Source organism: Hibiscus syriacus, unplaced genomic scaffold (genome assembly GCF_006381635.1).
Source record: "Hibiscus syriacus cultivar Baekdansim isolate YM2019G1 unplaced genomic scaffold, ASM638163v2 tig00112344_pilon, whole genome shotgun sequence".
Classification (NCBI taxonomy): Eukaryota; Viridiplantae; Streptophyta; class Magnoliopsida; order Malvales; family Malvaceae; genus Hibiscus; species Hibiscus syriacus.
In genome coordinates this window covers 787,807-812,385 of record NW_024063307.1, presented here as the reverse complement: position 1 = coordinate 812,385, position 24,579 = coordinate 787,807, and the positions used below count along the sequence as shown (strand labels likewise).

General features: G+C 34.1%; 5 protein-coding genes across 6 annotated transcripts; 1 reads left to right on the top strand and 4 right to left on the bottom strand.

Moving 5' to 3' along the window:
• Positions 1 to 1,047: 1,047 nt before the first annotated feature.
• LOC120178074 lies at positions 1,048 to 19,028 on the bottom strand. Of its 2 annotated transcripts, none has more exons than XM_039184023.1 (2): positions 19,018 to 19,028; positions 1,048 to 1,571 (listed from the first exon to the last, which is right to left on the bottom strand). In XM_039184023.1, exon 2 carries the CDS (start codon positions 1,534 to 1,536, stop codon positions 1,267 to 1,269), a length of 270 nt encoding a protein of 89 aa, XP_039039954.1. In that variant the 5' UTR covers positions 1,537 to 1,571; positions 19,018 to 19,028; the 3' UTR covers positions 1,048 to 1,266. The 2 variants fall into 2 exon arrangements, with proteins under 2 accessions (XP_039039954.1, XP_039039955.1); XM_039184024.1 differs by lacking the exon at positions 19,018 to 19,028 and adding an exon at positions 12,321 to 12,325 and having other exon boundaries at positions 1,048 to 1,563.
• On the bottom strand, positions 6,475 to 6,973 carry LOC120178075. Its single transcript, XM_039184025.1, has one exon. The coding sequence runs from the start codon at positions 6,897 to 6,899 to the stop codon at positions 6,645 to 6,647; it is 255 nt and encodes an 84-aa protein (XP_039039956.1). The 5' UTR covers positions 6,900 to 6,973; the 3' UTR covers positions 6,475 to 6,644.
• Positions 12,188 to 14,117, top strand: LOC120178072 (uncharacterized GPI-anchored protein At4g28100-like). The gene is made up of 2 exons (XM_039184021.1): positions 12,188 to 13,108; positions 13,556 to 14,117. The coding sequence occupies exons 1-2, from the start codon at positions 12,500 to 12,502 to the stop codon at positions 13,886 to 13,888; spliced, it is 942 nt and encodes a 313-aa protein (XP_039039952.1). The 5' UTR covers positions 12,188 to 12,499; the 3' UTR covers positions 13,889 to 14,117.
• On the bottom strand, positions 14,702 to 16,037 carry LOC120178073 (cytochrome b6-f complex iron-sulfur subunit, chloroplastic-like). The gene is made up of 5 exons (XM_039184022.1): positions 15,924 to 16,037; positions 15,607 to 15,851; positions 15,415 to 15,532; positions 15,152 to 15,334; positions 14,702 to 15,036 (listed from the first exon to the last, which is right to left on the bottom strand). The coding sequence occupies exons 1-5, from the start codon at positions 15,966 to 15,968 to the stop codon at positions 14,929 to 14,931; spliced, it is 699 nt and encodes a 232-aa protein (XP_039039953.1). The 5' UTR covers positions 15,969 to 16,037; the 3' UTR covers positions 14,702 to 14,928.
• Positions 16,631 to 19,049, bottom strand: LOC120178220 (G-type lectin S-receptor-like serine/threonine-protein kinase At2g19130). Its single transcript, XM_039184145.1, has one exon. The coding sequence runs from the start codon at positions 19,047 to 19,049 to the stop codon at positions 16,638 to 16,640; it is 2,412 nt and encodes an 803-aa protein (XP_039040076.1). The 3' UTR covers positions 16,631 to 16,637.
• Positions 19,050 to 24,579: the final 5,530 nt, after the last annotated feature.

Sequence of the window (24,579 nt, the reverse complement as noted above, 5' to 3'; positions counted from 1 at the left end):
CTCGTATTCATCATAAACGCATGGGAAGAAAGATTTGGGGATGTTTGATAAAATAAAATGATTAAGCGCTGAATGATTCAATGGGCTGAATGATTCAAAAGCTCTATATGAGTTGACTCTGAATATGACATGTTGTTTGATAATGTTTCTGAATGTATAATCTAAATTATGAATATTTTCATTTTTACCTTCATAATGATTTATTATATTATAAGATATGATTATTTAATAAGACAACATGTGAAAAAATGAGTATTATGATAAAATACCGGGTACAGAACCAAACATGGCGACCATAACAGAATATTTAGAAAGGTCTCTACAAAATAATGTTCCTTGAACCATGAAAGAAAAAGCAACAACAATGGTGGCCGCCGAGAAGGTGGTGAATATGGATTAATACAGAGGTCTTCGACATTAGATGATAACAACAATCACTCAATAACTGGTTCTACACTAGCTTGGAGCTCAACTCCCATATCTCTCGTCCTTACCATTGGGAACAATGCCTTGATCTTACGGTTGGTTTACTTTCTGTCTACTTACCCAACCCTACAATGGGTTTTAACATTGCTACAGATTTGTTGGATAGATATGGATGGGTGCCTAATATTGCTGCTGCAAGTTATTGGTGGGGAGAGAGGAGACAGGAGAGTTGCGGTGGTAGAGTCACAGTAGAAATTAAAAACAGATTAGAAATAAGTGTACATTGGTGGGGGAGAAAGGGGAAAGGAGAGTCAAGCGCTGGTCAGACTGTTGTTCCACGTGACCAGACAATGTTAAGTTAATAGGTTTAACATGTCACATCACAATCAATTTATTAATTTTAAAAGTTTGCGGAAAAATAAAAATTACTCAAACATATTAGTTACTATTTGTATGGTTTAATCTATGTTTAATTGGTCAAAATTTAGATTCGTTTGATTTCTGAAGTTGGCTCGGTTCTGTTATCTCCCTGGACTAAAAAATGCAAAAGAATAAAGTTGTGAAATTGAGGAAAAAGCATCAAAACTCAAACAGGGATATCGATATCAGTAGCACGAGGAATGAGAAGCAAACAATTGTGAAAATTCATTTCATTAGTTATAGGATGATTGGACAAATATTACTCTCCTATATCATTTTGTAAGCTAAATACATCATAAACACACCCATGGAGAGCTCAGCCATGCCCGAGTATGTTGTTCGCTCGGTTCTGTAGCTTTGTTTTGAATCACCCAAACGATGCTTGCTTCCAGCTTCTAATAAACTGATCTAAAATATGACTCAGTTTGGACACCAACAGCTCAAGTACATGACTTTCCTCAATGACTCTTCTGATTGTCTAGACTTGTCATCCTTGCTCAGTCCTTTGGACATTGCAGCTGAGGATTGGGAAGAGAGGTTCCTGGCCTGAGAAGCAGACCTGACATGGTTCTTAGCATGCTGGAGGGCTGACCTGACAGTATAGTTCCATCTGCAGATACCTTGATCTTTCAGAGCCTCCACAGCTCCCATGCTGGCTGCAACAACCCACGCTCTGCTTGTTGAACTCATCTTGCAAGTTGCAACTACACTTTGATTCTTAAATCCTTAAATTGAGGAAGATGGGTACTAGGAAAATGGACAGATTTTGATGTTTGTTTTGTTGATGGGGGTAACTGAAGGGCTTCTTGTATATATAGGGGAAATAAAGAAAGATAAGAAGACCAGAAATGGAAAGAGAGAAACCACAGGTTGTTTGCTTATCGCTCGTGGTTTTTCCACAATGGTTTTGCTTCTTTTTCTGGTGAGGTGGGATGTACTTGTACGCAGTTGGACTTAAATGCCCAAACCACCTGCTTTCTCCGGTTCGGAGGAAAACAGGAGGCAACGTGCTAATTTGGTAATTAAATATTGGGTTAAATATATGAATGATCACTTATGTTTTTATTTTGTTCAATTTCGGTCACTGATTTTGAAAAACGTAACATATTGTCATTTTTGTTTTTATTTAATTAAGATATGGTCATCCCAAGTTAACCGACGTTAACCACGATTGAATATTTTGATATAATCACATATTTAGTTCTTGTTATTCACATATTCTATCAATTTAGTCATACTTTTAATCAATTAAAAAAAATTTAATCCTCCAATCGAATGATGTTACATGTCATACCATGTGTCACCATTCAGTTGAAAGACTAACTTTATTTTAATTTAATATATTTATTTCTATCAATCAAAGAGTGATGTGTCACCCTCAAGTTGGAATAAAGCAAAGAAAATCAAATTGGAACAAAAAAGATTCAAACATTGGTCACTTAAGAAATTAAATATGTATCCAACCATTAAACTAAGATTGTAACACCCCCAACCCATACCTGAATCCGAGTCTGAATTGTCACATTGACTTTTCAAACTTTGACTCTTGACAAAATTCAAAGAAAATTTAAAATTTTAATTAAAGTAAAAGCAGTTTATTTACATAACTTGACCACAATAACTAAAATTAATCAGAGCATATTAACTCAATCTTTTAGTACATGCCAATTATATTCAAAATAACCAAAATCATTTAAATCATCTATTTTATGATCTGAAATTTGTAAGGGAGATGCTGACTTGTCTTGCTCTCTTAGCTTTTCTTCTAGCTTTCCGGAACCTACGTGTGAAACACTCACACGCTAAGTCATTGACTTAGTGAGGCAAATAAAACTTATAATGCACTTAATAACATTTAACAATGCATGCATGTTTCATTATATCATGCTATACTAAATCACCTTATTTCATCATAGCATACAAAATCATATCAAATTACTTAACAAAATATACCTACATACACATAAAGCATCATTAACAATTTATCTTTTAATCACATACTTTTATACTTAAACCCCTTAATCAAACAATATACACACATGACATCATATCATTTCTACAACATTTATTATATCACAAACATATATTTGTTATTATCTCATGATTAGCCCATGGACATATGTGAGAACTATAGGTATGTGAGTCTATAGAGGTTGTACACTAATGTTGTCACCACAGTTCGTATAATTGCACCGAAGTGTCGCGTAGAATTTGCACCGTAGTGCCATATAAGATTGTCCATAAGGACCACATATAAATTCCTTAAGAACCATATACATATACCAATGATCAAGTAAGTGTCTCAAAAGACCTCATGCATGCTCCAAAGAATACATATATGTCCCGAATGATCACGTAGAAAATTCCTTAAGAATCATATACATATGCTAAGGACCAAATACGTGTCTCAAAGGACCTCATAGATGTTCCATAGAATACCTATATGTCCCGAAAGACCGCGTAGACCCTCGACTCTTGGCATGCCAACTATACCCCAAAGCTCTCAAGACACATAATATGGGCACTATCTTTTATATCCTTGCACATATTCATGTAAACATATCACATATTCATATAAGCTTGTAGCTTCTTTCACACATACATGTAATCACGTAGTTCATGTTAATTCTCATATGATTTCATATTCATATAATCACGTAATTCACTTACACATAGAACTTTTTCATGTAATTCATAGATATCCCTTAGCTTATATCTCTTGATCATTTAATCACAACTTTTTATCACATATCTCATAGTCATGTTTTCATATATTCATTTCATCACACGGGCTCATAGTTTCTGGTCATATCATTCACATTCTCTGACTTATCTCTTATGATTTGGTAATCACTACACTTATTTCATATAACTTATTACCGCATAATTCACATATAAACACCTATATCACTTTCACATAACTTATATAAGTTTTCTGAATCCTTTCATATTACCTGATAACATATATCATATATGTATATAATAACTTATCTCATTTTGTCTACTTTATGCTTTATTTCTTTGTATTCCCTTAGATTATATAACTTATGTCGTATTTCTAAACATATATATTACACTTAATAATAATTTATTTATATACTACTTTAATTCATTTAATTAATTCCATTTCATATATTCCTTATAACATTTTCATATAACTCTATAAATCTTTAGCATATAATTTATCCTATATATATACATATCATCGCTTTATATTCAAGTTCCCTAATTGATATAGTATTCACATTTCATTCTATAATTCAATCTTATTTAGTTTCCTCAATTCTCATTAAATCAAATAACTCTATTTTACTAATTCTCATAACCATGTATTCACATAGTCTTATATTTCATTATCATATTACTTATATTTATTCTCCTATGATTCTTCATAAACCTCTATTTCCATTTCCCTACATCTCTTGACTTATCTTCTATATTCATATAATTTCATAACTTATTTGATATTCTCTCATTAATACTTAATAGTTTTTGTACATAAACCACATAACACATACAAAACATATCAATTCATATAATCAAGCATACATACACTCATATTCAACTCATGCCTTTAATCATGAATTCATATGTAACACTTCAGGAAATAGACACATCGCAAGTCTTCTCCCCATCACCCATCATATACTATTGAATATGCACTCACCTGGCCTCACTAGTCAATTCCAATCTCTTATCTTTCCCTTTGATCGATCTTACTTGACAATGATTCCGGAACTCGTTTAGGCTTTGAATCTACATAATTATACATTTTAAGGCAATTATTAGATACCTACACCTTGTAATTTGATATTAGAAACTTAACCGAACTCATTAAACCAATAATCACTTTTTCTTTTAGGGGGAATCGGTTCCCTACTGTAGGGGAATTGGTTCCCCAAAGACATTCTGGAATTTTTGGTTCGGTTGAGGGGGTATCGATTCCCCCTTGAATGAGTACCGATTCCCCCTTAATGGGTACCGATTCCCATTGAATGGGTACCAATTCCCCTAGCCTAGAAATCATGTTTTGAGCTCGAAAATCACTTCATTTTCAGCTCCACACTTCTTATTTCACTTCCTTTAATATTCTTAACTCAAATATACATACTTAAACTAATGTATACCCATTAATTTCATCTTAAACCTCAAAATTCTATTCTCCATATAGAAATCAATAATCATACCAAATTTTTCATGTTACCCAAACTTAATTCTAACACTTCTAGCTTCTTATTCTCATAGATGACAAGGCAAATTCATCATCTAAATTCATATAAACCTTCTTATTCAAAATTTCACTTAAAAACTCCAATTCTTCAATCTCCTCTTACTCATTTATCTTTTAATTTTAAGATAACTTAAGCTTTTCTTAAGCTTAGTTATCATCTAATGATCAAAACTAACTCATAAAATCAACAATTAATTGATTAACCAGAAAACTCACCTTGGCCTTGGAGCTTTCACGGAAGGAGAGGAAGAAGAAGAAAGAAAAAAGAGTTTCCAGATAACTCTTTCCCCCACCCCCACGTGATTCATATTTATTAAGGGGGAAAAATATCTTTCTTGTCAAATGACCATTTTGCCCTTTAATTCCTTTAATAATTACTAACAACTTTAAGGAAATATCTACACATAAATCATTGAACTATTCAACTATCCTCAAATTCTGAAATTTTACAATTTAATCACCAACCCGATATTGAGGATGTTACAAAGATCATTGCTTGGTCTAAAGTAAACAACATAGTATACATATTTTATATCTTAGTGAATAAATATTTAAATATATTTTATTTTTTTCATTTAAAAATATATATATTATTTTAAAATATAATTAAATTGAGAGAATATATAGACTAAACGTGTGATTGTACCAATTATTAAGTAATATTTTATGTTAATTTTTTTTAATTGTCAATATCAGTTAACCTATAATGACTGACCTGATACGTTTTTTTGCTTGTGGATTTTCGACTGTGGTTTTCATTTTGGGGGTTCGAATATGACTTAAACGCCCCTGTGAAATCACATGATACGAGAAATAGAGGACAACGAATGGGATTTAGGATAATATACAGTAGTGAGGTGTGATCCACTGGGCACACGGTATGTAGTTTAATGAATAGACTGGACCGAGTATTGGGGTAGGGTAGTGAACCTCAAAACCACCTGGTCTCTCAAGTTTGGAGGGATAATAGGGAATTCTTTGACACGTGCTGAGTGTTTTTCCTCCCGCTTAGTTAGATACACTCATACACGTGCTGTCCGAAAACTTGCTAACTTCGTCGCATAGGATTTATCAAAACTTCGTCAATGATTGATTATATAACATTACTTTTATTATCAAAGCTTCTAAAATTTTACATAAATAAAACTCTTAACAAGTTCACGTGAATTATTATGTCAAAATATAAAATCCGATTATTAAAAATTAAAAATATTCCCAAGTTTGACTGAATAATTAAAAATTAAAATGAGCAAAAACCTTATGAAATGTTTATGTTACTTAATATATTTAATGAAAGATAAATCACAAAATTAAAACAAGTCGACAAAATTTCTCAAAACTGTAAAATGAAAAAGGCTGCAAAATAGAAAGAAGAACCAAGAATGAACAGCAGTCGATTCTCAAACTTGTCTTCATTACTTATAAGAAGATGGACAAGTATAGCTCTGGTGCATCATTTCGTAAGCTATGTACGTCGTAAACACACCCACCCGAGGGAAACTCAGCCATGCCGCGGTGTGTTCGACTTGGGTTCAGCCCAAGGATGTATGTTCTAAAGAATTAAGGCTCAGTTGGGACCCCAACAGCTCAAGTACATGACTGTCCGCAAAGACTCTTCCTCCCTGCCCAGTCCCTTGGAAATCGCAGCCGAGGATTGGGAAGACAGGGTCTTGGCCTGTGAAGCAGACCTGACACGGTTCTTGGCATGCTGGAAGGCTGACCTTAACGTATAGTTCCATCTGCAGATTCCTTGGTCTTTCAGTGCTTCCACTGCTCCGATACTAGCTGCGACGATCCACGCTCTGCTGCTGCTAGAACTCATCTTGAGAATATCGAATCTCGAAATAGGAGAAATACACACTGGTTTTGTGGTGGTGTTGGTAGGTGGTTCAAAGGGGATTCTTATATTTATAGAGTGCGGAATAGGGGATGGATAAGAAGGAAACTATAGGCTATTTGATGGTGGTTTTCTTTTGGTGTGCGGATAGGTTGGACTTACTTGGATTAATATGACTTAAATGCCCATCTTGACGACATATGGATAAGGGCAATGAGTGGAATTTTAGGATAATATGATGGTGAGTGGATTAAAAAATGGGCAGTGAGCACACGGGTTCTGCTTTAAAATTATTAACCTGGCTGGATTGTGGGAGCAGAAAACCACCTGTGTTGTTGGGATTTGGAAAACAAGAGGCATATTTTGGTAGATGAGCCGACCCTTTACTGAATTCACAATTAAAGTAGTTTACGATCTTTTTTTTGAACTCATCACTTAGTATTGCTACGTGTTTCCCACTTGTTCTAATCCACGTTGCAGCAGGATCGGTGGACAGATTTATAACTCATGCAATTAAATATAATATTTTATTTAAGGGTAAATTACACGCATGACCACTAAACTATAATATGTTTTCATTTTGACCACTATATTTTGATTCGATCAATCAGACCATCTCACTATTTAAATGATTCAATCAAGTCACTCGTCGTTAACTTCTAACAGAGATGATGACGGGGCAATTAATAAAATTGGCGTAATTATATATTTAATCCTTAATATTTACACATTATATCAATTTAGTCTTAATTTAATTTAATTAAATAAATTTAACCCTCTAATTTGAAGATACCACGTGTCACCACTTGTGTAAAGGGAAAACAAATTAAACTTAGAAGGGGCTTAGGGGGTGATTTGAACCCTGGAGCCTTTGCCACTAGGCCAAACTATCAATATGGTTGAAAATTGCACAACATTTTATATATTATGTTTAATGTTATTTCATATATATATATATATATATATATATATATTAAATTACCGTTAATCTAAGACTTAAAAATAAAAATGAGTTTAATATTTTTATTTTTAAATTAAATTATTTTATTTTATTACTTGGATTCTCTAAATAATTTTAATATAATTTTATTTTTTAATATAACTTATACATTATTATTTTAAAAATAATTTAATATATATTATGCTCGTTTTTATTTTGAGTTTAATATATTAAAAATGAAAATGAGTTTAATTATATATAAAATTATTTTTTAAATAATAATGTATAAGTTATATTAAAAAAATAAAATTATATTAAAATTATTTAGAGAATCCAAGTAATAAAATAAAAATAATTTAATTTAAAAATAAAAATAATAAACATCTTTTTCATTTTTAAGCCTTAGATTAACTATAATTTAATATATATATATATATATATATATATATATATATATATATATATATATATATATGTGTGTGTGTGTGAAATAACATTAAACACAATATACAAAAATGTTGTGCAATTTTGAGCCAAATTCATAGATTGGTGAGAAAATCTATTTAATTAAAATATTAAAATAAACTAAATTCACCCTCCAATCATATAGTGACACGTGGCATCTCCAGAGGGTAAAATTTATTTAATTGAATTAAAATAGTAACTAAATTGATAAAATGTATGAATATTGAGGACCAAATATATAATTATGCTAGTTTTATTAACTGTCACATCACCACCTTCGTTAAAAATTAACGGTCAGTGGCTTGATTGAACCATTTAAATAGTTGGATGATCTGATTAATCGAATCAAAACGTCAGTGGTCAAAATGAAAAAGGGGCTATAGTTTAGTGGTCACCTGTGTAGTTTACCCTTTGTTTAAAATCATGTTGCATAAATAACATCTATCGTTAAAATCATTAATACATAAAACAATCACGTGTAACATAAAACATATGGTTCACTTTTAAAATATAAAACCATTTCGATAGAAGATTGCATATATATACCCGTGGAACATGTGTGGTGTGCAAGAAAGAACCAAGAGGTATTTAGGGGATGCAAGACCGTAGCTCTGAAGGGATCATGGAAGGACCGATGAGGCCGAGATCGGAACCCGGAAAGTCGACACTGCAGGTCGGATGGGTCTCGGGGACGGGAAGCAAACAAGCTGTGACTCAGGGTTTCAAATTCAGAGAATTATGCTCAAAATAGTTCGAGTGGTATTAAAGATAGAAACAAAATAAACTGGGTTACGGAAGATAATGGGCTTTACAATAGTAGGATGGGGCTAAGCGTAAACCAAACACCGTCCGTACCTCCCCTTCTTCGAATAAACTGGTAATGGTTGAGAAAATGTTGGGGCCCGTCGACCTGACTTGGCGACAACATGATTACACCTTTTTCACGCCCTTTTAGCTCATTTACCAAAGCTTCTGCTATATAATATGAATCAGATTTCGCCCACTATCTAGTCTTGGATAAAATATACATACCCAGGTCTTAAATAAAGCTATGCAAGTTTAAATTATAATCTTCAATAGTAACAAATTAAGTGCATGTAGTGGGCGAGTCACAGTTTGAATAGGTGAACACGTGTTCATTTTAAAATTTTTTGTGTCTTTCTTAAAATTTGAGTTTTTTCGATTTGTTATTTATTTTACAGATGGTGTCTTCATAATTTTTTTGTACTCATCCAATTTAAAAATTTTATATTATTAACATATGTGTGTCCATCTTGAAAAGTATTTTTAGATCTGTCACTAAGTGCATGCATGCTGAATAAACATATAAGAGAACTTTTCGTTGGAGTTACCAGATGGTTGTCTTTGTCTCCGTCTTTGGATCAGTATATTTTTCCTCTTGATGTTGGCTTATGTTCTTTGAATCGTGCATTTCTGTGAGTGTTTGACAGCCATTTTTCTTCTAACAGAAAATTGAAGCTGTCAGTGTATGCAAAGAGAACGAAGAAAGGAAGCAAGATTAACTTTTGACAGGTAGTTGTTAAGGCACACTTATTTGGACATTTGTGCTTTGTCCATTTTCCACAAGGTAGTGTATTTCTTGGAAGATTCTGCTAAAGATGTTAAACAAATTATTTATGTAGTTTCGTTTTGGTTGCTCAACTATTTTTTTTAAATTATATATAACATTAAACTTTAGTTTCATTTTGGTCACCCGTCGGCCGTAAGTAAAACGTTTAACGTGACATTTTTATTTTCAATGATGACAAGACATAATCTTATGGTGATATCTCAGTATCATTGTTATTTTTTTGAAACTACGAGTGACCAAAATGAAACCAAAACGTAACGTTATATATAATTTTTTAAAAAATAATTAGGTGATCGAAATAAAATTGTGCAAATAATTGAATGACTAATCATATAATTTACCCTAAAAGAAATAAACAAAGTCTATGCATAGGGTGAGCAAAACTAGGCTCAATTGTTTTTCAGTTTCGAGTTATTTGAGTCGAGTCAAATTATTGATCTGTTTTTTATTTCGAGTAGAGTTGAGATTTAATATTTTCAAGTCACTCGAAAAACCAAAAATTTGGGTGAGTGTTTTGACGGTTTTATGATTTAGTTCCTGATTTCTTTATTCATTCAATTCTTATTTTATTTTAAGTCTATTTTTTACTAAATTTGAACCACATGTCCTAGACTATCGTAGAATACATATGTACTTTTAATTTCTATTTTTTATAAAAAAATTTAAAATTTTCAATTTAATCCCTCGATTTTATATAATTTTCTTATTTTTTCTGTTTTTGAATTAATCACTGGTATCCGATCTATTAATCGACTAATCCAGATCGAGTACTGCAGAGGCGAGAGTGAATCTCCCAACCCAGTTTACTCTATTTACAAACGTCAAAATTCGAACCCCTGACCATACATAATAAACTTAATGCCTAATTCCGCTAAACAACATTATACCCTACCACTGTAAAATACCCATTTAACTTTAATATCGCATACGAGTTTGTATCGACCGCATGCACATGTCATGCACATGTCACGCACATAATGTTGGGTAATACGAGTTCAAACAGAGACGTCAAAATCCATAGGATTCTTTTGCCTATTTCCTCACGGTAGTCTGTCTTTTTACGCTGTCTTTTCTGTGTTTCCTATCTCATGCCCTATTGGATACTACGCTCCCCTCTCCCTCTCTCGCACTCTTTTTTACGTTTCCTAATGATTTTTTTATATAAAAAAATCCCCTTAGTTGACTATTGATTACAAAATAGTAATTTACCGTATTGTTTTTAAGTAAGCTTTCAGCTTATGTATATAATGAATTTAACCCATTCTGATTCATCATATTCTATTAAGTTTTGATTTGTTTGAACATAATTTAAGACATTATTGAAGTGGGCTTTTAGGAAAATTCAAGGTCATGGTAACTGAAGTGGGTGCTTATTAAACACATAATACGGAAAGGTAATGTCCCAAAAGTTACAATGACCAATAAATTCAAAATGGGAAAAAGGCCAATCATGCTTCGTATTGACTTAGTGGCAACCAGTCCCTTGCGGTAGGTATTGTATTCTCCATTAAACTTTCATTAGAGTCTACATAAAAGAAAGATATTTTAGACATTTTCTCAACAACTATTTGAATATTATTTTTTATGAACCATGAGAGTACTAAAGGTCTAAATTAATCATTCATAAAATTGGACGGATTAAGTAAAATTACGAAATTCATGTTTTAAGTTGAATGTGAATCATACAAACATTAAATGTGTTAATATTATACATAAGGTGGCTCAAATCTGACTCATGGGTGTCTTTGGATAATTATAGAGTTAAATGCCCTCAATTAAATTTTGTACTAAAACAAGGGAGTAGAATGCAAATTTATTGAGTAACTTTAATGATAAAAATAAATATATTTAAAAATTTTAAACTGAAATAACGACGTTTATAATATAAATTAGCAATAATTAAAAATTCTGCACAATTATAATCTTACAAATCAGATATATTAGTTAGGCCCGACACGATGAAAGGTGTTTGTGGGATTTGGTCTTGTTTCGTAACAGGAAATTGTCTGCATGTCCATTGTTTTCTGGGATTTTTTACTTTTTCATTCGAACCTTTGAAAACTTAACAAATCTGTCACTAATGCCAAACTAGACAACACCTCTCTATCTCTCTCTCGGAGTGGATATTCTCGTATATTTGTATGTATAATCTCTGTCATTTCTCATTTTCTTTGACGACAAAAGATTGTAGGAACCTCTATAATCCCTGCTTAAACACCAGGAAAAGAGAGAGAAAAAGAAGAGATATGCCCAATCCGATCTCCATTTCTTCGAAGCTCTCTCTCTATTACTCACTTTTCCTTCGTTTTCTGTAAACTGCTGCAGCTTCTAGTCGCATCAGGCAGCAGCTGATTGTTTTATATTTTTGGGTTCGGGGAAAGGCACAAAGCACCAGTTCCTTTTTACACACCTTTTGAATCTGTTTCCCATTTTTTTACCTATGTGAAAAGGGCACCATCATTATTCAAGCTGATTCAAAGTCGTCTCCTTTGCTTTGTTTTTGCCTTCCCACCGTCTCTTTCCTTTGAAAACAACCATCTAAAGGGCAAAAGCCTCATCATTTAGACGTACAAATCGGATAAAATAACCATGGTTTCTTTTCCCCTCATTTCCACGTTTTTACTACTTTTTTCTTTTACTATCTTCCGTCATTCCCTCGCCGGTTTCCTAGCTGAACCGGTTCCCGGAGCCGACTCATCCCCGAACACGGTCCCGGCACTACCTGCTCAAACCCAAGCTCAAGTTTGCCGGCTTGACTTGTCGGCCGAGCTATTCGGAGGTGTCAGTGACGCCTGTGGCCACAACCTAGACAGAAGCCGCTGCTGTCCCGTCTTAGCAGCGTGGCTCTTTGCAGCTCACGCCAGATATGCTTTGCAGGTCTCGGCCCCTGCTCCGGCGGAATCTGAGCTACCAGACCAGCCTATGAGGCCAGACGATTCACAAAAGTGTGTGAACTCGTTGCAGAACGCATTGTTAAGCAAGCGGGTGAGGATTCCTCAACCGAACGCGAGTTGCGATGCGATTCTTTGTTTTTGCGGGATAAGACTACACCAGATCAGTTCCCTCAGTTGCCCGGCTGCGTTTAACATTTCCGGGCACCGAAACGCGACGCCCACCGCTGCCGTGAAGAATTTGGAGAAGAATTGCAAGAACTCTAGTTATGCTGGGTGTACCAAATGCCTCGGTGCTCTTCAAAAGGTAAGTCATTATTGGAAGTCGTTTCCTTTTCTCAGGGTCCTTTAATGGCTGCGTAGTTAATGAACCCGACAATCTGTTCATGCGAATACATCAATTCTAGGAATATCGTCTTAAATAAACCTCACTCTGTTTCATAGAACGCATTTAATAACGGATACTATAAAAATTTGTGCTTTGCAATGAACTTTTCCACAACCCAAAACTTCAAAGTTAAGAACTTTAGATGGCCATGGCGAATTTGTGATGGCCACATGATGGAGAAATGGTTTGAAGGAGGAATTTTTGCCATTTTATGGAAGGGACCAAAGCCATTCTGGTAGACCCATGAAAGTGACATTGTCATGTGCATGAATGAGACACTATTATCCATTTACACTGCAAACAATTAGACGTTTCCCCTTTCGTGCAGCTAAATCCTTTGTTTCTTGTTCTGCAAATTTATTACAGCTCAAAGGTGGGTACAACGAGAACGGAACGCAAGACAGGAGCACGACCGAAAGAGCCAACAAGATGTTCAACCGAGACTGTCAGCTCATGGGACTGACTTGGCTCCTCGCGCGCAACAAAACGGCCTACATTCCCACCGTTTCGGCCGTACTAAGGGCCATAATGTACAGTGCACACCCTCACGAATCCAAGTGCAGCCCGGATCAAGAGAACATGCCCTTAGCCGTTGATTCTCTTCAGTTCGAGAAGGCTCAGTCGTCGGCACCAACGCCGTCACCGGCTTTTGCGTTCCCGATTCTGCCCCCAATTATTTTGGTTTTACTCTTCGGGTAGCCTCGACCGGCGATGCTTACTATTTTGTTTTTTCAGTCATCTGAGACTGTCTGGGAATCACGTGAAGCTTTCGAAGCTAGCTGACAAACAGAAACGGGCTAACGCGGTGTGTTTTTTGTCCTCTTGTCCACCGTAAATTTCAGCTCGTTTTCAGATTTGTTTGACATTACGTAACAGCCGAGGTCGAGAACAAGGCACGGTTTTCTATTAATATGTAGTTATAATTATTCAACTTTTGCATGCCAGTTCTTCATTCTACAACTTAATCATTATTCCCTCAATTGTTTTTCTTGGTATTTCAACGTTAATTTTCTAATATATAATCGAGATTTAAGCTGATATATTTCTTTATATTCAGTTCCGTATGTTAATTGGACCATGTGCCTCGGGTGATGGAAGCCAATAATTTTAAAAGCTGGTTCAAACGGAGATATGTTTAAATAAGTGTTTGTTCAATTTGGAGAACAAGTTAACAAGAAGGGAATCCCTAGGAAAAGTATGTTGGTCGCCTAGTAAATATTAATCAAAACTATAAACAAGGGTTTGGATGAATTTAATCTAGTTCTTTAATGGGGAAATTCTACTTCGAGATTACAAACCAAAAGATTATGTTAGAAAAGTTGGATTATTTTTGTAGAAAGATGTTTAAAATATACATAGATGAGGTAACGTGTTCACAATGGTGTCGCTCTGCGCTGTGCAGTATCCCTTTCCAAAGGATGCTGCCTCCCTTTTCTGACGGTCACAGACACCAAGGAAGGGGTTTTTTTTTTTTAAGAAATGGCATTTGACAAAAGGAAGGAGATGAAAGGATAAACAAGCACTTTTAACCCTAATCCATGGAAAAAGAGGGAAGAAAAAAACAAAACAAGAATACTATAGTGTTATTACAGGCTTACAACCTACTATCTGCGTTATGCAGGGCATAAAACTATGTCATAGGATGTTCAACAACATTACAAAACATACTGTCTAGACTCTAGATAGTGGATATAATCTCAAATGCAACCCAAACAAACAGCCAATGATCGTGTCTATGTCTAAGCCCACCAGGGAGCTTCACCGGTTCTAAAATCAGTTTCCACCCATGGAACTAACACTACCTTCCCGTCTGTGTCTTCAACTTCAACATGAGCCAATGCCAAAGACTGTTTCAACACAGACACTAAATTTTGCTTACTATATTCATGTTTGACGTCTTTGTCCAAGACATATTCGATATAAATATAAAAAATTATACTTTTTTCCAGTTAAGCAACTCACCAGGGGGGCAGGACCTCTCACAACCCTTCCTTGATCGTCGTACCGAGATCCATGGCAGGGGCATATGAACTTGTTCTCAGCTTGATTCCATGGAACAACACAGCCGAGGTGTGTGCACACAGCATTTATACCATAATTTGCGAGACTTCCGTCTTTATCCACCACTAGGTAAGTCGGGTCTCCCTCAAGTTCATAACAATAAACAAAAAATACATTTAGAAAATCAGCTTCTTTGATGTAGTAATTAGCACAGTATATTTTACCTTCAATCCTTGAGCCAAGGTTCGGTCCCCGGGGCCATGAGTCTCAAGCCATTCTGCACCAATAATATCGTTCCCGATTGCATCCTTGGCAATGGTACCGCCACCGGCACCTCCGCCACTGTTATAAGAATCAGATGAATCATTTACCACCCTCAATCCCTAAAGAAGAGTGGAGAAGGAAGAGAAGATTACCCAGGTGGGACAAAGAAGGCTCCATAAGGAACCAACATGAAACCGGTGGGGAGTGAAATAGCCCCCAACAGAAGCAGATTCATGAGCTGTCTCTTGCCCATGTCCGGCACTCTATCAGGAGAGATACTTGTAGTGGCCTGGCATGTGATTCTCATTCCCTTCTCCTTTTTCATAACACTTTTCCCAGTTGGTTTCACAAGAAGTCTTTGTGAAGGGCGGAACACGCCACTCTTGCTTGAGCATAGCTGTTTATCAGAACACCAAAATTCAGCTAAAGGTTTAGAACAGAGTAAGTTAAAACTACCAACATGTGGTACCTGCGAAGGAGCAGCAGGAGAGAGAGTTAAGGAAGCCATTATCATGCTAGTTGGTGAGATCGTTCCCGATTGCTATCCGTCCCAATATTATGGAGATGACCGAAGACTATATGGACCACCGCAGGAAGCAGATAAGGCACGTAACTCTCAATGGTGCCACACAGAGCCACATGTCTGGGGTTCCTGTTTCGCGTTTTTACTCGCCAGTGGAATCACCCCAATTTCGAGCCTAGTCTAAACACACAAGAATTCCATAATGGTACGTCACTTGTGGACTGGGTCCATATGAATGGGCCAAACAAGAATTTTCAAACTCTAAATATAAACCATAGTTTATAGCTTTAAGTCTAAACGGGCTTTAATTGAAGACCATGAATTTAGCATCAATCCATGTTAAATTAAACAATGCTGACCAGTACAATCATCTAAACTCTTTGCTGTATCTGAAACCATGATGGTTTCTGTTAATGGTCGATATAACTTTATAACATAAAAAAAATCAAGAAATTGAAACATGCACGAATAACTTTGTCATTAAAGGTCAAAGAAATAAGGTAAAACAAAGACATAAGCTATTTATAGCTAAATCTAGACATGCTAAATGTGATTTTAGCATATACTTTCTATGCTTCAAGAACTCTCTTTGATGAAAGGCTCTTGGTTGGAGTGGCAAAGGCTAAAGCTTGGTGTGTGCCTTTGAACTGACGCTTATGGTTATGTCGGTGAAGAAAAATATGTGCTCCCCTCATCACTAATTCCTTGTAGAAAACGTGGCATCGGCGGTAGGCTTACATTGAAAAATCCTTCCAAGATCTGTACTACATGACCCATTGATGGCCTCTGCTTTTCATTATCCTGTATACACCAACAAGCTACTTTACAAATCCTACACACCTCCTCTAAATCTGCATTCCCATTTAGTCTATCATCAAGTAGGTTGAGGACATTCACGCCTTCACTCACTTGTCTAGCAGCCCAAACCGGAAAGAACGTACCTTCTCTATCATTTGTGGGATCGAAGTTTCTCATTCCTGATACAAGTTCCAAAAGCATCATTCCGAAGCTGTAAACATCAGCTCTGGGAGTTATAGCAACTCCTGAAACCCATTCTGGTGCAAGATAACCCACTGTTCCTCGCATGGTAGTCAGGACTCGGCTAAACTCTCGTCCTAGAAGCTTTGCTAGGCCAAAATCCGACAGTTTTGGACATTTATCAACATCTAAAAGGACGTTTTCTGGCTTGATGTCACAGTGAATGATGCTGTCTACACAATTCTCATGGAGATAAGCCAGGCCTCTCGCTACACCCAGAGCAATTTGATATCTTGTTTTCCAGTCCAGTGGTTCTGAATCTATTCCATGGAAAAGATGTCTGTCTAAAGATCCTTTTGTCACGAAATCATACACCAACAACTTACTTGAACCCTTAGAGCAGAATCCACAAAGACGAACTAGATTAACATGATTGATCCACCCAATTGTACCAACTTCTGCACGAAATTGTTTCTCTCCCTGGTTGATGCTCTCAAGCTTCTTAACAGCTATAATACTTCCATCTGGCAACGTCCCTTTGTAAACAGAACCAAAGCCTCCCTTTCCCAATTTCTCAGAGAAATTCTTGGTTGCCTTCTCTAAATCTCTGTATTCAAAAGCCACAAGTGACCCTTTAGCTGGTTTTGGACCGATGACTATTCTCCTCCATTTCATGATTATGAACATCATAAGGCCTAAAAGGAGTAGTCCTATTGAAACCGCAATTGGAACAAAAATCACCCTCTTGTCTCCGGGACTGGATTCGCTATCAATATCAGAAACCGCCAACTTGATATACAGAAGTTTCCATGTAGTATCATCTTGTCCAAGTTGTTGCAGATTCAAGAGAGCTCCTATCCAAATTGAGCACTGATTGTTCTCAAAAGCATATGCAGTACAAGAACAATTTTGTATACAGGTTGACTTGCATTCCATGCTGCTAACAGACATCGTATTTTGTGGATGTGAAGGGAAATTTGTGTAGCGACTTTCTAAAAATCGGTCCCCCTTTCCGGTACCACTAGCATTGTCGCACTGCAGTTTGGTAGTTCTTGCACACCCTCCGGAATAAACCTCCTGGTTCCAATTCTGTAGAGAAGTAGGCTGAAAGCCATTCAAACAATTACAAAACGGCAGGAAATTTTCATTGCAGCTGGCAAAAGCCCCGCAAAAAGCATATACCCCGCATTGGCGTTTTGGTTGAAAATAAAACACAGTCCACTGTTCTATATTTTCCAACCATGACATTTGCTTCATCTGTCCCGAGGAATCCATGAAATATTTAGTTATGATAGATGAATTATAATAATAGTAAATGAAATAGCTCTCATTCTCTTCTGAAACATGGCTGAAGTTGTAGGCCAAACTCGGCATAGTCAAGATTCTCATTTCCGGAACTAAGCTGAAGCTCATTGTCTTTTGATCCCAAGTTCCACTGAACCAGTAAGTTTGTGACCTGTTCCACACTGAAATAATTTGATTAGTTTGAACTGGATCTATCTCAAAAGAGAAGAGACCTGGTGCAGGATCATCAAGACTTTTCCATGAAGTAATACGTTGGCTTTGATTGGTCCGTTTATCGAATCTAAGCTTACTACCCGGAAGCCAAGTGTCTGTAGGGTGATCAAAACTTTGCCACAGTATTGTCGACGAATCGAGCCCCTCTCGCAAAACAAGGTTCCCATCGTCTAAAAGTACTGCTACTGCAGAGTTTGAGATGACTGAGCCTGAGCTTACATTTGTAGACCAAATTGGCACTTGGGACTCGTTGAACAGAACCAAGTTACCGTCAGAGATCTTCAAAACCGAGGAATATATGTCGCGGACTGGTTCTTCTCTGTTTGCAACCCAAACTGCAGTGAGTCGGGAGACCTTATTGTACCACATCCCTATATAATAATTGGAGGAATTTCCTGGTCTGAAGAAACCAAGCTCGAAAACTCCGCCAGAAGAGACAATGGTTTGATTACCGGAAAGAGATTGGTTGGAGGAGATGGTATCAACTGCAAAGCAGACATGGGATTGAAGAGACGAACACATGAACAAGAACAACACTGAAAACATGAAACAGAAGGGATTAATGTTGTTGGTCATCGTGGCTACAACAACTGCAAGCTAACTCACGGTGCTTGACTATTGTTATCGTTCTAGGTGTATATAATAACAAAAAATAATAAATATTTGATTTCAAGGGGCTTGTGGATTTAATTAGCCTGTCCATGTTACTGTTACATAACATGTACGTAATATTAACACGAGAAATAATGCTAATGACATTATTAGATTTCAAGAGGGCTTGTGGATATAATTTTACTGAGTTGATGACTAGGTCAATGATGATGACTTTAGAGTTGTGCAGTACAATACTAATATTAATAAATTTTACATATATAGCCCTAGCGATTTGCTTTCTTTTCTCTTGCCTGGTCTCCTTTTTCTTTCGTTAGCAGGCGGCGGCTCTGGTAGCCGTCGCCAATTTTTTTTATGTCATTTTCTTTTAGAATAACTCACTTTTTATTATTTTTTTTTTGGATTAGATTTGACATAATCACGACTGATCAATATGACGTTCATTTGTTATCTCGTTAATCTTCCTTGCTTTAGACTATCGAATTAGATTTGAATACGCAACATGTGATCGCAGGTAATTATCTCGTGATGCTTGGCTCTTATTTGCGATTTATTGATGGTTTTTTAGTAGTTTAAATCTCCTATTGTGGTTTGTTTTCCGTAGCAGTCAGATCAGTTCTTATCTACCCGTTGTTCGAATTTTTCTAGTTGAGATTTTCATCTTTTCCTTGTATGGTCTTGGTATGATCTTAAATGATTAATTTCTTAATGATTTTAGAATAATATCTTAATTATGTATCCAATTTACAATTTTTGTCGTAAATTTTATTGTAATTTTGGATTTTTCTTATTTATTAATAAAAATAAATGCTATTATTTAAAAAATTAAAATTTACATATATTTAAACTAACTATTTGTTATAGATTACAACAACAACAATAATAATAATATCATAATAATAATTTATTCCATTTTTTTATATATTTTATCGAATATATATTTATTTATTATAATTGAAAGAGTGATTCAATAATAATATATGAAAATTACAAACATTGTCAAGTTTGAGTGGATGACAGAGTCATAGAAGCAAACAATTGCATTGACACAGTAAAACTTATCACACGGTCAAACCAATAGATAACATTTGATATTTATTAAAATTTAAAAGTATGATACAAATGTTATATTTCACTAATTATTAATATAAAATATTTCTCAATAATTTTAAAAAATTATATATTTTTACATTAAATATTTTCAGCTTACTCATATTATGATTGTAACAATGTTTTTATTTTTTTACCTAAACTTTAATTTTTTTAAAATCATATCTAATGTTTAGTTTTTGTTTCATTTTAATACTACGTAGTGAAAAACTTAATAGACGGGCTAATGTGTCATAGCTCTTGTGGACGAACAACCAATCCGAATGGTAGACCATGAGAGAATGACGAGTTGACTAATATAGTCTAGTTTCAGACCCATCGGACGATGGACCATAGAGATCGGAGGATGAAGAAATCGAAGAGTCCATCGTTGATTTTGAAAGATTGATGCGTTTTTTATGAAATGAAGGTCGAAGTCGCGTTCAAGGAGTAATAAAGGTCCGAATTGGAAAGTTTGGGCTCATCAGTCGACGAATGCGATGGTTGGCGACTGTAGACGTGATGGCCGACGAGCCCGTTTGTTAAATTTTTAATAGCGTGATACTAAAATGAAACAAAAATTAAATGTTAGTAATGGTTTTGAAAAAAATGATAATTTATGTATTAAAATGGACTAAACTGATATTTTAGGTACTAAACATGTAGTTTACCCATAATTTTAAATTTTTCAAAAGATATAAATAGGAACTAAACATATAATACCATTTTATTTTGTTTTTATTTTATATATTTACACAAATTGTTTAAAATAAGAAAATAAAAATATTTTATAATAAATATATTAATTACTTTCACGTATAAGATATAAAAATGTTGGGTAAATTACACGTTTAGTACATAAACTATCAATTTTGTTATGTATAAGTACCTAAATTTTTAATTTTTTCAAAATCATACCTAAAGTTTAGTTTTTGTTTAATTTTAGTACTCCGCCGTTAAAAACTTTAGTTTTGTTTTATTTTAGTATCATTGTTCAAAATTTAACATTAAGTTTTGAAAAAATTGAAAGTTTAGGTACTAAAACAGACCAAAATTAATAGTTTAGGTACTAAACGCTTTATTTTTTTAACGACGATGTACTAAAATAAAATAAAAACTAAATATTAGATATGTTTTTGAAAACATTAAAAGTTTAGATACTAAAATAGATCAAAACTGATAATTAAAGTACTAAATGTGTAATTTACCCTAAAATATATATTAGGTTTTGTATTTTTGACAGATTCAATTCAGAACCGAGAATGAAATTCTTGAATCAATCAAGCAAATTGTAGGAATCCAACTTAGTAATAGGGATGTTAATAGATTAGATAAAACTAACCTTTCTCTATGTAATTACCGGGATATAGTATGATTTTGTTGTAATTAGGATCCCTTTTTTTGCTCTTTTGATTGTATTTGTTTTGTAGCGGTTTACTGCTATCCTTTGGGTAATAAAAGCTTAATTATAAAAAAACTTTATTAAACAAACAACAACTGAACGACACCCAGTTAGCAAAGCGTCAGAATCCCACAAAAAGGAAAACCAAAAAGTAAAACAAGGTTGGGGATGTATAAGGTACGTCGATTTTAATATACGATTAAGAAAATGTGCTACCGAAAATATTATCTAAAACATTATTTTTTTCTACCGAAAATGTTAATATCTGGCATTATCTAAAATGTTTATTATTTTTGGTAAAACGTTATCTAAAATATTATTTTTTCTACCAAAAATGTTAATATTGGATTATATCATAAATTAATTAGCGAAAATAATATTTTCTGTAAAAAATAATATTTTAGATAGCGTTTTACCAGAAATGTCAAAAAATAAAAGGCAAGAGTAAAAGCAAAATCAAAAATCAAAGTTGAAACTAATGCAACTAAAAGTAAAGTTGAAACATTATTTGGCAGTTGAATTTTATTTTCATTGCATATTAGTACCTATTTTGTTTTCATTTTGACTTTAACTTCTTTTCTATTTGAATTTCATTAATACTATTAGGTTTAGATTTTTTAATCTAGTCCTTATTAGAATATTTATATTTTAGATTTATCCCTTAGATTTAGGTTTTTCACTCTTTAGTCCCTGAACTTTAGAATTAGGTATTCTTTAACATAATTTAGTAGGTTAATTAGTGTAACATCCTCAATATCGGTTAGTGATAAAATTGTAAAGTTACAGAATTTGGTGATTAAAGTATAATGATTGAATAATATTGTAATTTGGTATAGGATTAAATCGCAAGGGAAATGGAATTGAAGGACAAAATGGTCATTTGCAAGGGAAAATAATTAAGATTGCTTATATTTATATCATCTATATGTGGAAGAGAAAGAAGCAAAACACAAGGGTTCAAGACTTCTCTTCTCCTCCTTTTTTCTCTGTGCGTGTGAGCCAAGGTAAAGGTAAGAATTCTTATTAGTTGTTTAATAGCTGAGATTTAAGTTTGGTTTTGATCCTTATATGCTAATTAAGCTTAAGGAAAGCTTAATTTGCTTTAAACCAACAAGATGAAGGGTGCAGGAAGAATTAAAGATTAGGAATTCTTGAATGAAATTTCGAAATAAAGTTCATCATGAGAATAAGAAGTTGAATTTGACTTGTCACCAACTTGATTAAGGGATATGAAGTGTTAGAATTAGATTTAGAACATGTTGGAATTTGAGTGAGATTCTTAAATTCTATATGGAGGATTGGATTTTTAAGTTTTAGAGGTATTGAATGGATAATAATTAGTCTAAGTAAGTATATGCAAATTAGGGATATAAAAGGAGGTGAATTATGAAGTGTTGAGAGGATTATGAAGGTATTTTTGTGCTCAAAATAACATTTATGGGTTGTGTGCATCGATACACATTCAATGTGTACCGATGCACTCTCAAATAAATAAACATTGAATGCAATTAGTGCATCGATGCATAAGGAGTGCATCGATGCACCCCCTTAAGAAGAAAACATCGAATGTAATTTGTGTACCGATGCAAAAGCAGTGTATCGATGCACACCTTAAGGAATGCATCGATAAACTGTAGAGTGCATCGATACATACATTCATTAAGAGATGAAAATATCATTTCTTTTAGCTTAAGAAATAATAGTTTAGAATATGTTAATTAGTATACTGATTTGTATCAATGTATTACTATGTAGATATAGAACGTAATATTGTTCCGGAACAATCGAAAGATTAGTATCGAGTCAAGCAAACAAGGTTAAGGTGAGTGCATATCCTAAATGGAATTGTATTGAGATAAGACTTGCGATGAGTCTATCTCATATAGTTGAACTTATAATTTCATTTTCATGTACATGCATATTATATATGTGTTCATGTTATGGTAATTTCATACATGATTAATTTAGGCTTTAAATATGAACTTATATGAATGAATGCAATTATATGAGAATCCATTCAGGTAGGGGAAATAATGGAAATGATCATGTGTAGTCATATGAATTGAATTATGTGTTTTTATGAAAGGTGATAGAATATATATGAAAATGAGAATTTTATTTATAATTAAGTCCATGTTATTTAATATGAGAGTTGTAGGTATAATTGGCATGCCAAGAGTCGAGGATTTATCAGTGGTCATTCGAGATATAGTGGTCCTTCGGGACAAATATTCAGTGCCCCTAGTGGTATTTTATTCGAGTTGTGGTGACAGCATTGGGCACAACCTCAGTGTACTCGCATACCTTCTGTTCTCAATAATGTACATGGGCAATCCAAAGATAAATTAAAGTGAAATTAGCATAAGAATATATGTTTTATATGTGCATGCCAGCATCATATATGTCATAGTGTAATAGATGCATACAAATTAAAATGTCATGATCAGATGATAAGAATGCATGTTCATGAATACATTGTTATATCTATATATTTATATTATACCTCACTAAGTCTGTGACTTAGCGTGTAAGTGATTTACACGTAGGTACCAAGGAAGCAAAAGGTCAGAATTAGGAGTGACAAGGATATCATCACTACTAGAAGATCAGATCATAAGTAATTAAAAAAGTATGTATTTTATTGTATTTAGTGTGTTGGCATGTAAATAGTTGTTAACTACGAATGCTCTGATCGGTTTTGTATGGATTTGGTCAACTTTTTGTAAGTCAACAACTTTTATTGTAATGAAAGTTTAAAAATTTCTTTGGTTTTCTTTAAGAGTCAAAGTTTGAAAACTCAATGTGACACCTCAGACTCGTATCCGGGTCGGGTACGGGTTGGGGGTGTTACATTTAATGATATCAGAGCTACGATTTAGTTGATTCTCAGAATAAATTGGACTCTAGAGTATCTTATAATGTATACATGCCAACAAAATAGTGAAAACTTTTGATCTGATATAATAATAAGTATATTGTTTTTCTAATAGAACGATATGATTA

Coding starts and splice junctions, on each gene's coding strand:
- LOC120178074 (XM_039184023.1), bottom strand. CDS start 1,536: ATGAGTTCAACAAGCAGAGCGTGGGTTGTTGCAGCCAGCATGGGAGCT.
- LOC120178075 (XM_039184025.1), bottom strand. CDS start 6,899: ATGAGTTCTAGCAGCAGCAGAGCGTGGATCGTCGCAGCTAGTATCGGA.
- LOC120178072 (XM_039184021.1), top strand. CDS start 12,500: ATGGTTTCTTTTCCCCTCATTTCCACGTTTTTACTACTTTTTTCTTTT. Junction 13,109..13,555: donor GCCTCGGTGCTCTTCAAAAG/GTAAGTCATTAT, acceptor AATTTATTACAG/CTCAAAGGTGGGTACAACGA.
- LOC120178073 (XM_039184022.1), bottom strand. CDS start 15,968: ATGATAATGGCTTCCTTAACTCTCTCTCCTGCTGCTCCTTCGCAG. Junction 15,335..15,414: donor CCTTGGCTCAAGGATTGAAG/GTAAAATATACT, acceptor TATGAACTTGAG/GGAGACCCGACTTACCTAGT. Junction 15,037..15,151: donor TGAGAGGTCCTGCCCCCCTG/GTGAGTTGCTTA, acceptor GTGTTGAAACAG/TCTTTGGCATTGGCTCATGT.
- LOC120178220 (XM_039184145.1), bottom strand. CDS start 19,049: ATGACCAACAACATTAATCCCTTCTGTTTCATGTTTTCAGTGTTGTTC.